Source organism: Rutilus rutilus, assembly GCF_951802725.1.
Source record: "Rutilus rutilus genome assembly, chromosome: 13".
Lineage (NCBI taxonomy): Eukaryota > Metazoa > Chordata > Actinopteri > Cypriniformes > Leuciscidae > Rutilus > Rutilus rutilus.
In genome coordinates this window covers 32,716,355-32,728,815 of record NC_140218.1, presented here as the reverse complement: position 1 = coordinate 32,728,815, position 12,461 = coordinate 32,716,355, and the positions used below count along the sequence as shown (strand labels likewise).

General features: G+C 38.9%; 1 protein-coding gene across 6 annotated transcripts in view; it reads right to left on the bottom strand.

The window, feature by feature from the left end:
* Positions 1-12,461, bottom strand: part of utrn (utrophin) — a gene marked incomplete at its 3' end in the record, with an annotated part of 265,554 nt that overhangs the window by 176,546 nt on the left and 76,547 nt on the right. For all 6 annotated transcript variants that reach the window (XM_084428992.1, XM_084428995.1, XM_084428993.1 and 3 more), the window contains 10 exons: positions 12,149-12,322; positions 11,819-11,974; positions 11,334-11,504; positions 11,088-11,267; positions 9,542-9,670; positions 8,964-9,134; positions 8,715-8,882; positions 5,900-6,028; positions 1,856-2,074; positions 1,461-1,633 (listed from right to left, as the gene is read on the bottom strand). In XM_084428992.1, coding sequence (XP_084285118.1) covers positions 1,461-1,633; positions 1,856-2,074; positions 5,900-6,028; positions 8,715-8,882; positions 8,964-9,134; positions 9,542-9,670; positions 11,088-11,267; positions 11,334-11,504; positions 11,819-11,974; positions 12,149-12,322 — 1,670 coding nt within the window. The remainder of the gene's footprint in view (positions 1-1,460; positions 1,634-1,855; positions 2,075-5,899; positions 6,029-8,714; positions 8,883-8,963; positions 9,135-9,541; positions 9,671-11,087; positions 11,268-11,333; positions 11,505-11,818; positions 11,975-12,148; positions 12,323-12,461) is intronic.

Sequence of the window (12,461 nt, the reverse complement as noted above, 5' to 3'; positions counted from 1 at the left end):
TAGTTAAATTTTGTATGAAAAAAAATTCAGCTTATTTTAGGCCTATTTTTTAATTATGACATTAAATTCATGACAAATTACCTTTAACATTAAAAATGACTTAACTTTTTTTGCAATTATAATTCTACAATGATTCTCATTACATTCTATACAGCCATCATCCTGTCCACTGAATTAAAATAATAATAATAATTTGTAGCATTGTTGTTATTTTTGTATTAATTATATACTATCATAGTTTCTAATATTTTGAATTTGCTTTTAGTCTTATATTTTCAATTTTCACAAACAAAATGAATTGTTTGCAATTTTGTAATGTGCCTTTTTAAAAATATTATTTAAATTATAATCTTTAAAATATATAATTGTATTATTTTATTTCCTTTCGTTTCACGTGTAGTTTTAATTTTATTTCCAATCAGTAATGTTTGTGCTTCAACTTAATTTGGTTAGTTTCCAAGGCAGCACTTAAATATTTTTGAATATTTATAATTTACTTTTGCTTTATTTCAACTAAAATGTTTTACTTAACAATAATAATCCTTTTTTGTAGAATTGAGAATTGAAGAGGATGTGCTTAACTGTCAAGATGATAATGATATCATCAAAAAACATATTTTTTCGTGAGATATGGCATATTCTTGGCACCATGATGTTTATTTATGGGCTTGTTCTACAATGTAAAGCCATTTACAAAAAAAATATATATATATATTTAAAAAAAATAATAATACCTGTGATGTAATAAAATTCTTTGTTAATAATCTGTAATAATTAGCACTGGTGGAATTATTCATCATTTTAATTTTGCTTTAAGACGTCTATTAGAGTTTGATGTTTTTCAGTATTAATGAAGGGTTCAGAAGTGAGGTGCTGGTCTCGGTTTCGCTCTCATCCTCATACATTTATAATATCCAGGGACTAGACACATTTCTCTCCGGATTCTCCTAGACTCGGAGCCCAAGCCTCCACAGATATTGAGAGGGTATATCCCCCCTCCCAACTAAAATTCAGATTAGGACGTGGACTGTTATGGGTTTTTAAATTATTTCATTTGCCGACCCCAATTCTGGTTACATCCTTCCCTGGACTCCTCCATTAGCATGTTACGAATGGGCAAAATAACATTCGGAAATCTATCTCCAATAACGAGAAAATGAGGAAATGTAAGCTGGAATCCAAACTCTATCAATCCCACTGCAAACAACACACACACATCTACTAAATTCAAAATATGTATAATTAAGAATGAATAATAACCTTCCTCACAACTAAAGACGTTACAGAGTTCAAAACTATGTGCATCATTGGTTAATTTAATCATTTTCAACATTCAACGCAAATTAAATACAAAACCTGTTGTTGTTTTTTTTCAGGTTAACTTTGTGATTATGGGCCATAACAAGGAGATGCAGAAAAACATGGAATTATGGGGGAATGCAGAGTCATTCGGGACTCACCCTTTCCTCTGGCTGTACATGCGGTTGACTTTGTCCCATTCTGAGTTCAGTTGTGTCAGGGCATCGGATATCTGTGCCATCTCCTGTCTGGAAGCTTCCAGAATCACATCGGGCTGGCGCTCATTAATCATTTCAACCTGCTCTCCCAACCGCTCCAAACTCTCCTTTATACTCTACAAACAGAGACACAGAGAAGTCAATACAACTGAAAACACCCATTGCTCCACTCAGTGTTGTCTCCATATCAGACTTCTCATGAACAGGAAGTTATGGTCAACGATGCAGCTTTATGACTTTACAACTAGATTGTAGCTTGACAAGCTAGAGTTTTGAAGTAGTTTCCCCAACACTTGTACTGGTATACTGATATTTGGAAGTCATGGACACTGTCTAACCCTGAGCGTGTCCTCCTGGCTGGAGAAGTCCTCAAACAGTCCTCCGCTGAGCTCTGAGGAGTTCAGGAGCAGCTCGTTGTCGGCCATAGCCAGCAGAACCTTATTAATGTCCAGCAGATAGTCCTGAGGAGAGAGGGATGACTCTGATCTCTGCGGAGGAGAAGACGATGACTCCAACACAACTTCAACAACTGGCTGAGTTCTGATTATATGAAGCTCCTGCAGAGAAACAGAGAGAAACAATAGTGAATATAAGAATCTAGCGTGATACATTTGGTGCTTTCACACATTCAGCCTTTGCTAACAATGTAAAAGCATTTGGTTTATAAGATCTGATGTGGAAATGTCAGCAAATCAGCCGTCAATGCTGTAATGTTGCTGTAATACAGCTGAAAACATGGTGTTGAAATTTCAAGTCGTAAACAGATGTAGCATAGCCTTAAACATTTTTGTAACATAGCATAACAGCCTTGACATAGCCGTATAATAGCATAACATGGCTTTAAACGTAACAGGCATCATTACTGTAACACAGCTATAACAAAGCATTAAACAAATGTAAACTATGTTGTCACAGCCTTAAAAGAACCAAAGAATAGCACTAAACACTAAAACAAACATAGCAGTTAAAATAGCCATAACAGCCAAAAACACTGCTGTAATAAACAAAGAGTCAAAAACAATGTTGTAATGGTCTTAGCACAGCCAAAGCATAGCTTTAACACATCCGTAAATGACAAGTGTAGCTGCAAAATACCCATAACAGCCATAAATATAGCTGTAACAAAGCCATAACAGCTGTAAACACTGTTGTAACAGCCATAAATATAGCTGTAATAAAGCCATAACAGCTGTAATAAAACCATAACAGCTGTAAACACTGTTGTAACAGTCATAAATATAGCTGTAAACACTGCTGTAACAGCTGCAAACACTGTTGCAACGGACATAAATATAGCTATAACAAAGCCATAACAGCTGTAAACACTGTTGTAACAGTCATAAATATAGCTGTAACAAAGCCATAACAGCTGTAAACACTGTTGTAACAGCCATAAATATAGCTGTAATAAAGCCGTAACAGCTGTAAACACTGTTGTAACAGTCATAAATATAGCTGTAATAAAGCCGTAACAGCTGTAAACACTGTTGTAACAGCCATAAATATAGCTGTAATAAAGCCGTAACAGCTGTAAACACTGTTGTAACAGCCATAAATATAGCTGTAATAAAGCCATAACAGCTGTAAACACTGTTGTAACAGCCATAAATATAGCTGTAATAAAGCCATAACAGCTGTAATAAAGCCATAACAGCTGTAAACACTGTTGTAACAGCCATAAATATAGCTGTAATAAAGCCATAACAGCTGTAATAAAGCCATAACAGCTGTAAACACTGTTGTAACAGCCATAAATATAGCTGTAATAAAGCCATAACAGCTGTAAACACTGTTGTAACAGCCATAAATATAGCTGTAATAAAGCCATAACAGCTGTAAACACTGTTGTAACAGCCATAAATATAGCTGTAATAAAGCCATAACAGCTGTAATAAAGCCATAACAGCTGTAAGCACTGTTGTAACAGCCATAAATATAGCTGTAATAAAGCCGTAACAGCTGTAAACACTGTTGTAACAGCCATAAATATAGCTGTAATAAAGCCATAACAGCTGTAATAAAGCCATAACAGCTGTAAACACTGTTGTAACAGCCATAAATATAGCTGTAATAAAGCCATAACAGCTGTAATAAAGCCGTAACAGCTGTAAACACTGTTGTAACAGCCATAAATATAGCTGTAATAAAGCCATAACAGCTGTAATAAAGCCGTAACAGCTGTAAACACTGTTGTAACAGCCATAAATATAGCTGTAATAAAGCCATAACAGCTGTAATAAAGCCATAACAGCTGTAAACACTGTTGTAACAGCCATAAATATAGCTGTAATAAAGCCATAACAGCTGTAATAAAGCCGTAACAGCTGTAAACACTGTTGTAACAGCCATAAATATAGCTGTAATAAAGCCATAACAGCTGTAAACACTGTTGTAACAGCCATAAATATAGCTGTAATAAAGCCATAACAGCTGTAATAAAGCCATAACAGCTGTAAACACTGTTGTAACAGCCATAAATATAGCTGTAATAAAGCCATAACAGCTGTAAACACTGTTGTAACAGCCATAAATATAGCTGTAATAAAGCCATAACAGCTGTAATAAAGCCATAACAGCTGTAAGCACTGTTGTAACAGCCATAAATATAGCTGTAATAAAGCCGTAACAGCTGTAAACACTGTTGTAACAGCCATAAATATAGCTGTAATAAAGCCATAACAGCTGTAATAAAGCCATAACAGCTGTAAACACTGTTGTAACAGCCATAAATTTAGCTGTAATAAAGCCATAACAGCTGTAATAAAGCCATAACAGCTGTAATAAAGCCGTAACAGCTGTAAACACTGTTGTAACAGCCATAAATATAGCTGTAATAAAGCCATAACAGCTGTAATAAAGCCATAACAGCTGTAAACACTGTTGTAACAGCCATAAATATAGCTGTAATAAAGCCATAACAGCTGTAATAAAGCCGTAACAGCTGTAAACACTGTTGTAACAGCCATAAATATAGCTGTAATAAAGCCATAACAGCTGTAATAAAGCCATAACAGCTGTAAACACTGTTGTAACAGCCATAAATATAGCTGTAATAAAGCCATAACAGCTGTAATAAAGCCGTAACAGCTGTAAACACTGTTGTAACAGCCATAAATATAGCTGTAATAAAGCCGTAACAGCTGTAAACACTGTTGTAACAGCCATAAATATAGCTGTAATAAAGCCATAACAGCTGTAAACACTGTTGTAACAGCCATAAATATAGCTGTAATAAAAAGGCGTAACAGCTGTAAACACTGTTGTAACAGCCATAAATATAGCTGTAATAAAGCCGTAACAGCTGTAAACACTGTTGTAACACTGTTGTAACAAAGCCGTGCTAACCGCTGTTAACCGCTGTAAACACTGTTGTGACATAGCCATAACAGCTGTAAACACTGTTGTAACAAATCCATAACAGCTATAAACACTGTTGTAACAAAGCTGTAACCTCCATAAACACTGTTGTAACATAGCCGTGACAGCCAAAACATAGCTATAACAAAGCGGTAATATCCATAAACACTGTTGTAACGCAACTGTAACACAGCCGGAACTATTTTAACAGCCATGAATGTAATTATAATAGTCATAATATAACCAAAACATAGCCGTTACCATTGCTGTAGCCGCCATAAACATAGCTGTAACAAAACTGGAACAGCCATAATGTTGTAATAAAGCCTTTACAAACAGAACATAACCATAATCATTGCTGTAACATAGCCATAAACACAGCTGTAGAAAAGCTGTAACACATCTGTAAACAGTGTTGTAACACAGCCATAAGCATAGCTGTAAAATAGCCAGAACAAACCCATAAACATAGCCATGAACACGGCTGAAACAAGCCTTAACAACCACAACATAGCTTTAAAAAAGCAATAAATGTAATTGCAAAATAGTCATAACACAGTTATTATGGCTAACATAAAATAGCCATAATATTGAGCATACATAAGGTTAGGATGTTCTTTAGGAAGTCTTTTTTCAAAGAGAGGAACCTAAAGCAGGGTTTTAACGTCAAATGTTCTACTTATAGACATGACATAAAAAGCAACAGTAAATGTAAATTGTATATTTCATTCGTACACATCAACACAGTGGACTTTCAACTCAAAAAATTGTGGCCCACCAGTTTTTCAATAGCAGCAGGCTAGCAGCCTACTATTTCTGAAAGACCTTTTGGGTAAATTGCATCTTTCAAGAGTTTTTTGAAAGAGTTTTTGGTGATTTCTCTGCATAGAAGCAATACCTGTAAGAAACCGAAATCAGCTGCCAGACATGTTAATACCGCAATTTAACGGTTTGCTTCTGTGAAAGTGGCTTGAAACTCGGAGCGGGCGTTACGTGTTTGACATGATAAGAGTGCATGAAATGACCTTGTATCGTGTCTGGAGCAGCAGGAGTCTCCTGTGGATGTCCTCTCTTCTCTCCTCATCAGACACACACAGCAGAACCTCCTCTCCTCTCCTCAGCACCTCCTCAACATGTGCTTTCTCCTCGGCCAGCTACAACACAAACACATCAGTGCTTTAATATAGACGTCTGCTGTTATTGGAGCTGATGTTCAACACTCCTGTTGTGTTTGGCTCAATTCGGCCCCTATTCAATTTTGTCATTTTGCTTGAAACACTGGTTCTACTACTTACTTCTTTGGATTTTATGAATACTTTTAATTTTGGATCACGAATGCATGCAAAGTTTCAACACATTTGAACAGACTTAGGAACATAAACATTTTGTTAAAACTTCTGTGTTGGTGTCATACTGACCCCTCCACTGGTTTCTATTCTATTTGCCAAAAATCAACACTTTGAAATACAGCAAAGAGTCAGGTAAAAAATAAAAAACTTTATTTTAGCTTGTCAAAAAACAAAATATGAAATATGAGAAATTTGACTTGAAATCGAAGACTCGTCTTCTGAATTGTACAAACCAATGTCCTGAATCGTTTCTTTATCTAGTTGAATTTAAAGTAAAAAAAAAAAAAAAAAAAAAAAGCTGTTTTTTAACATAAAAATATGTGGGTCAAATTGACCCCTAAAACAATAGAAATAATGCAATAGAAATATATGGGAATTGACCCTTCGCTAAGCCCCGCCCTCCTTAGTTACTGTTGCTACGCCTGTCAAGCTTTTGCGCCTGGCACGTCTATTACAGTATGTATGCACCGGTTTCAGACATTCCCAAGGAGATAATTAGTCATTTTTGGCGAACAGGTGAAAATCTGAGAGAGCAAGACAAAAGGGAAAGCAGTACGCATTCGAGGGATATATCCACGACATAATATGCAAACGATTAGAGAATAATTTCATCAAAATTGAAGCTAAAGCCTAGATCGTTAGGTCCCAGCGCAAGCAGCAGCGCCTCATACGCTGACCATTCAAATGGGAAACACACAAATTGAGGAACAGCTATGTGCATGCACAGCAGGGTGAGTGAAATTTGAAAATAATATAACCATTATAAATCAAACAGCTTATCCATAAGTATTGTGGAATAAACACAAGACATTAGCCTGACCACTTTGCAATGATAACATTCTCCCGCTTATATTTTTAGTGCGCCGGGCTACTGCTCACACGTCGTGGGTCACATAACGTTAAGTGACTAACGTTACTGTTATGAACTGATTAAGTTTGCATACCAACCTTTTCCTTGGAGATCTCCGGCAAGCCCCCTGATGTTCCCTCCTTTTACTAACTACCTTTTACTTATACTAGAACTAACACCGGGAGAGTCGCGATCAGATTGGGGTACTAGTTTAGCCGTCGATTAACAAAATGCTGAAATATATTTTTAAGTAACGTTAAGTTATGTCAGTGAGCCTCCGTCTTGCCTTTAATCACACTGCTTGATCCACGAGCTGGACAATAACTTTATTCTAGAGCTGCTATAAAGCCAAAACACTTTACTTTTAATTTCCTATTATCAATGTAAAGCTGCTTTGGAACAATCTACATTGTTATACAAAACGCTATATAAAACTACAAAACGCTATATAAATAAAGATGACGCCCGGCATTTCTCCCCTTGGGTTTTAGGTTTCGGGAAGAGAACAAAATCCACCACCCCGTCCAAACTTTTAGGATACCGGGTATCAGATTTGCACAATCCATACGCATAACGCATGGGCATGTTTCCCTCGCTCGAAAGCTTGCCAGACCTCCCGCGCCTAGTTACGGTTGCTAAGCCACGATTGGCCAGTGGCGGTTTTCGGGCGTGGCTTAGCGAAGGGTCAATTAAGAAACTAAGTTTATTTTGTTTTTGCAAATTATTTTATTTTGTTGGCTAGTTAATATTTTACTTTTTTATTTGGCAATTGCGAGCTTTTATCACACAATTTAGACTTTGTTTCTCAGAAGAATTGTCATAAACTTGCATTTAATAATGAAGAAAAAGTCCGAATTGTGAGATAAAAAATTGCAATTACCTTTTTTTATTTACTTTTTTTATTCCATGGCAGAAAACAAGCTTCTAATAGGTGGCGTATATGATGCATGTGTTAAATAAGGGGTAAATCAGGTGTGTGTGTGTGTGTTTGTGTGTGTGAGAGAGAGAGAGAGTGTGTGTGTGTGTGTGTGTGTGTGTGTGTGTGTGTGTGTGTGTGTGTGTGTGTGTGTGTGTGTGTGTGTGTGTGTGTGTGTGTGAGATACCCTCTCGTCATCATGTGTGTGTGTGTGTGCGTGTGTGTGCATTACCCTCTCGTCATCAGGTGTGTGTGTGTGTGTGTGTTACCCTCTCGTCATCAGGTGTGTGTGTGCGTTACCCTCTCATCATCAGGTGTGTGTGTATGATGTGTGTGTTACCCTCTCGTCATCAGGTGTGTGTGTGTGTGTGTGTGTGCGCGTGTGTGTGTGTTACCCTCTCGTCATCAGGGTGTGTGTGCATGTGTGTGCGTTACCCTCTCATCATCAAGTGTGTATGCGTGTGTGATGTGTGTGTTACCCTCTCGTCATCAGGTGTGTGTGTGTGTGTGTGTGTGTGTGAGAGAGTGTGTGTGAGAGTGTGTGTGTGTTACCCTCGCGTCATCAGGTGTGTGTGTGTGTGTGTGTGTGTGTGTTACCCTCTCGCCATCAGGCGCGTGTGTGTGTGTGTGTGTGTTACCCTCTCGTCATCAGGTGTGTGTGTGTGTGTGTGTGTGTGTGTGTGTGTGTGTGTGTGTGTGTGAGTGAGTGAGTGTGTGTGCGTTACCCTCTCGTCATCAGGTGTGTGTGTTTTGTCCAGTTGCTCCAGTGCTCTGACAGTCGCCTGTATGTCTGACTCAAACAGCAGCAGCTGAGAGGAGGAGAGAAGAGGAGCAGATCGAGCGTCTACCTGCTCCTGCTGTGGATCCTGTGTGACCTCCAGACCAGCAGACACCTGCACACACACACACACAGTTAGCACCCGCTGACGAGTGTCAGTCCTCTCGGACCGCTGTGAGCCGTGGGCATGTCTCACCTGAGCAGAGCTGATGTGCTGCGCCACCTTGTGGAAGGTGCGGTTGAGGTCGTCCAGTTTGGGCTCCACCAGTTCTCTACACGCAGGACCCCTGCTGGTCATCAACATCACTGCCTGATCACGAGCACTGTCCACACGAGCACTCATGCCCTCCAACTCACACAGCACAGCCTGTCAGACACACACACAGCTTTAACAACAGCATGACAACATCACAAACACAAACTCACACTAATGCGTCTGCTAATACATGTCAATCGAGTGTTGTTCACAGGACACATTCGCTTTTCTGGTCAACTGGGCAACTACAGGTTACACACAACTACAAACGATTAGTCATGTGAACCCTAGAACACACACAGTGATCTTTAATCAAAGTGTAATTACTTTCTCTGCCTGAAAAGCAACAATATATACACACACACACACACTCACACATACACATAATATATATATATATAATATCCAGCTGAATATTAAGTTTCACCCGAATAAAGCGAGTGTGTGTGTGTGTGTGTGTGTGTGTGTGTGTGTGTGTGTGTGTGTGTGTGTGTGTGTGTGTGTGTGTGCGCTTTGACCTTGGTCATTCTCTCTTTCTCAGCTGCAGGTTTCTTCTCCATCTCATCCAATCGGATCTCAGTCTGATAGAGCCATGTGCTGATATGAGCCAGATTCTCATCAAACATCTCCACCTCACGCCTGTGATTCTACAACACACACACACAGGACATGAGACAGCATCTCTAGCTAATGTAAATGTGCAATACAATAGGTAAAAATAGCAAAGGTTATTTCATTGAATCATTATTTTGCAGTTTAATGTAATTATCCCATTCATTTTTACCTCTTTAAAAATGTGCATCTAGTACTGATGCATTTAATTTAATCTTTCAATGATGTGGGAAAATGCTAAGATAACTTTTTTAATTAATAATAATACTAAAAACATTATTGTTACTACACTGTGACATATTTTAACATATATAATATACAAAACATAATATAAAAATAAAAATGCTGTCTATTCATCATTGATGCTTTCAATTCCTCTTTTAAGAATCAGAAAAAGACAATAATAATAATAAATATTACTATTATTATTCCTTCATTATAGCATCGTAAAAACATATATAATATTTAAAACTTAAAATAAAAATGTTGTTCATCCAGTATTGATGCATTTCATTTCATTTTTTATAAATAAACTTTGATTTGATAATTGTCTTTTAAGGGAAAAAAAAGCTAATATTAATGTGATTCATATTATATTATATTATAATATATTACATTATATTATATTAAGTTATATTATATTATGTTATATATTATATTAAGTTATATATTATATTATGTTATATATTATATTATATTATGCTCATAAGTGACATTTCAGACCAGTACAACTTTGATGTTAATTAAATTCTGCCAAAAAGACAGCTAATGACTGAAACATCCCATGTGAATTGAATTTGCATATAAATTAATAATTATGAAGGTCTTCCCTCATCATTTACTAAATTATTTACTGTGTGAGTGTGCGTGTGTGTGTCTGTGTGTTTGTGTCTGTGTGGGTCTATGTGTTTGTGTCTGTCTGTCTGTGTGTGTGTGTGTGTGCGTGCGTGTGCGTGTCCCTGTGTGTGTGAGTGTGCGTGTGTGTGTCTGTGTGGGTGTGTGTGCGTTTGCGTATGTGTGTCTGTGTTTGTGTCTGTCTGTGTGTGTGTGCGTGTGAGGGTATGTGTGCGTGTGCCTGTGTGTGTCCCTGTGTGTGTGAGTGTGCGTGTCTGTGTGGGTGGGTGTGTGTGTGCGTATGTGTTTGTGTCTGTCTGTCTGTGTGTGTGTGTGTGTGTGTGTGTGTGTGTGTGTGTGCGCGTGTGCGGGTATGTGTGCGTGTGCCTGTGCGTGTCCCTGTGTGTGTGTGTGTGTGTGTGTGTGTGTGTGTGTGTGTCTGACTGTCTGTGTCTGTGTCTGTGTGTGGGTGTGTGTGTGTGTGTCTTTATTCTTCTAATCAGTCGGGAGCACAAAATGAAGCAGCTGGAAAATTAACCTGAACAAGTGCACTGTGGGTAAATGCGTTTAACGTTACCTTCAGCAGTCCTACTGAAAGCCAGGCTCAAACACACTCACCAGGACAGCGCTGAGCCAGTCCTCGACCAGCGTGTGCACTCGTTCCCAGTCCTCGTTGAGCTGAAACAGCTGCTCCTCCAGCTGAACGTCACTGCCCTCCACTAACGCCTGCAGGGCGGCGCTGTTCTCCGTCACCGCAGACAGATCGCTCTTCCTGCGCTCGGACTCCTTCAGCAGGCCCTACAGGGACACGATCTTTAACACACACACTCTGTGTCCAGAAGAGACTCCATGAAACACACTCACGTTGGCCCATGTGACCTCGGCGTCGATGTCAGCAGGCATGTCTCCTGTGTTGAGCTTCTCTTTGAGCTGAGCCTCAGTGTGTTTCATCCAGGCCTGCAGGGCGGCGCTGTCCTTCTGCAGACGCTGAGACACAGACAACGCCTTCTCCAAATCCTGCTTCCCCTCCGTCACCTGATCACACACACAATTTATCGCAAATTAAAAATGACATTGAAGTCAACACGAAATTGCTTCCGCATCCCATTTTACTTCCATAATGCGACAAAGTAGGGTGGGGCTTGATGTTATCCACTGATTGAGTGGTGAAAAGTGGAAAAGCAGAGGATGTGGAGGTAGCAAGCTAAAATTTCTTGTTCATATCTAAAACCTTAAAATGTAAAAGAAAAAACCCCATGCACACGCTGCTTTTATAGCCGTTTCGTGTGTGTGTGTGTGTGTGTGTGTGTGTGTGTGTGTGTGTGTGTGTGTGTGTAATGTGCGTGTACCTGAGCTCCCAGCTCATTGTAGAGTAATTTGAGGGCAGTGAGCTGTTCATCCATTCCTTTAGGATTTTCCGTCTGCTGTTTCTGTACGATCTGTCTTCCCGTTTTAATCACGGTCTCCACCTCCAGTTTGACCTCGCTCAAGATCTTATACAGCTTCTGCATTCATAAAAACAACACGCTTACATGAAGCACAGGCAGTGTGATCAAGTCCATGATGAAGTCACTGTGCGTTTCAGTTTTGCTATTGATCAAAAAAATGTGAATAAATCTGAAACACACACACACACACTTTTTAAATAACGCTAGAACAACACTGGTGTGTTTTCTCACCATGCATCCGGTCAGGTGTGTCTGTATCTCCTCTGGTTGCGTATCTTTCAGGTCCAGGATGTGAAGTTCAGCTTTAGCACTTTCCAGAATCCTCTTGCAGTCCAGCATTCGCTGCTCGAAGTTGGCCGGTTTCTGGAACAGCTGGTACTTCGTACTAATCTCGCGGAGCTTCCGCTAAACAGACGGAGATACACGAGATACACCTTAAGCTGGAATACACTAAACATCTATTCAAATACTAGGAATCAAACACTTGCCGACTTTGTATACAGTTAGAGAGAAAAACTGAACATCACACACTAAACGACTGAGG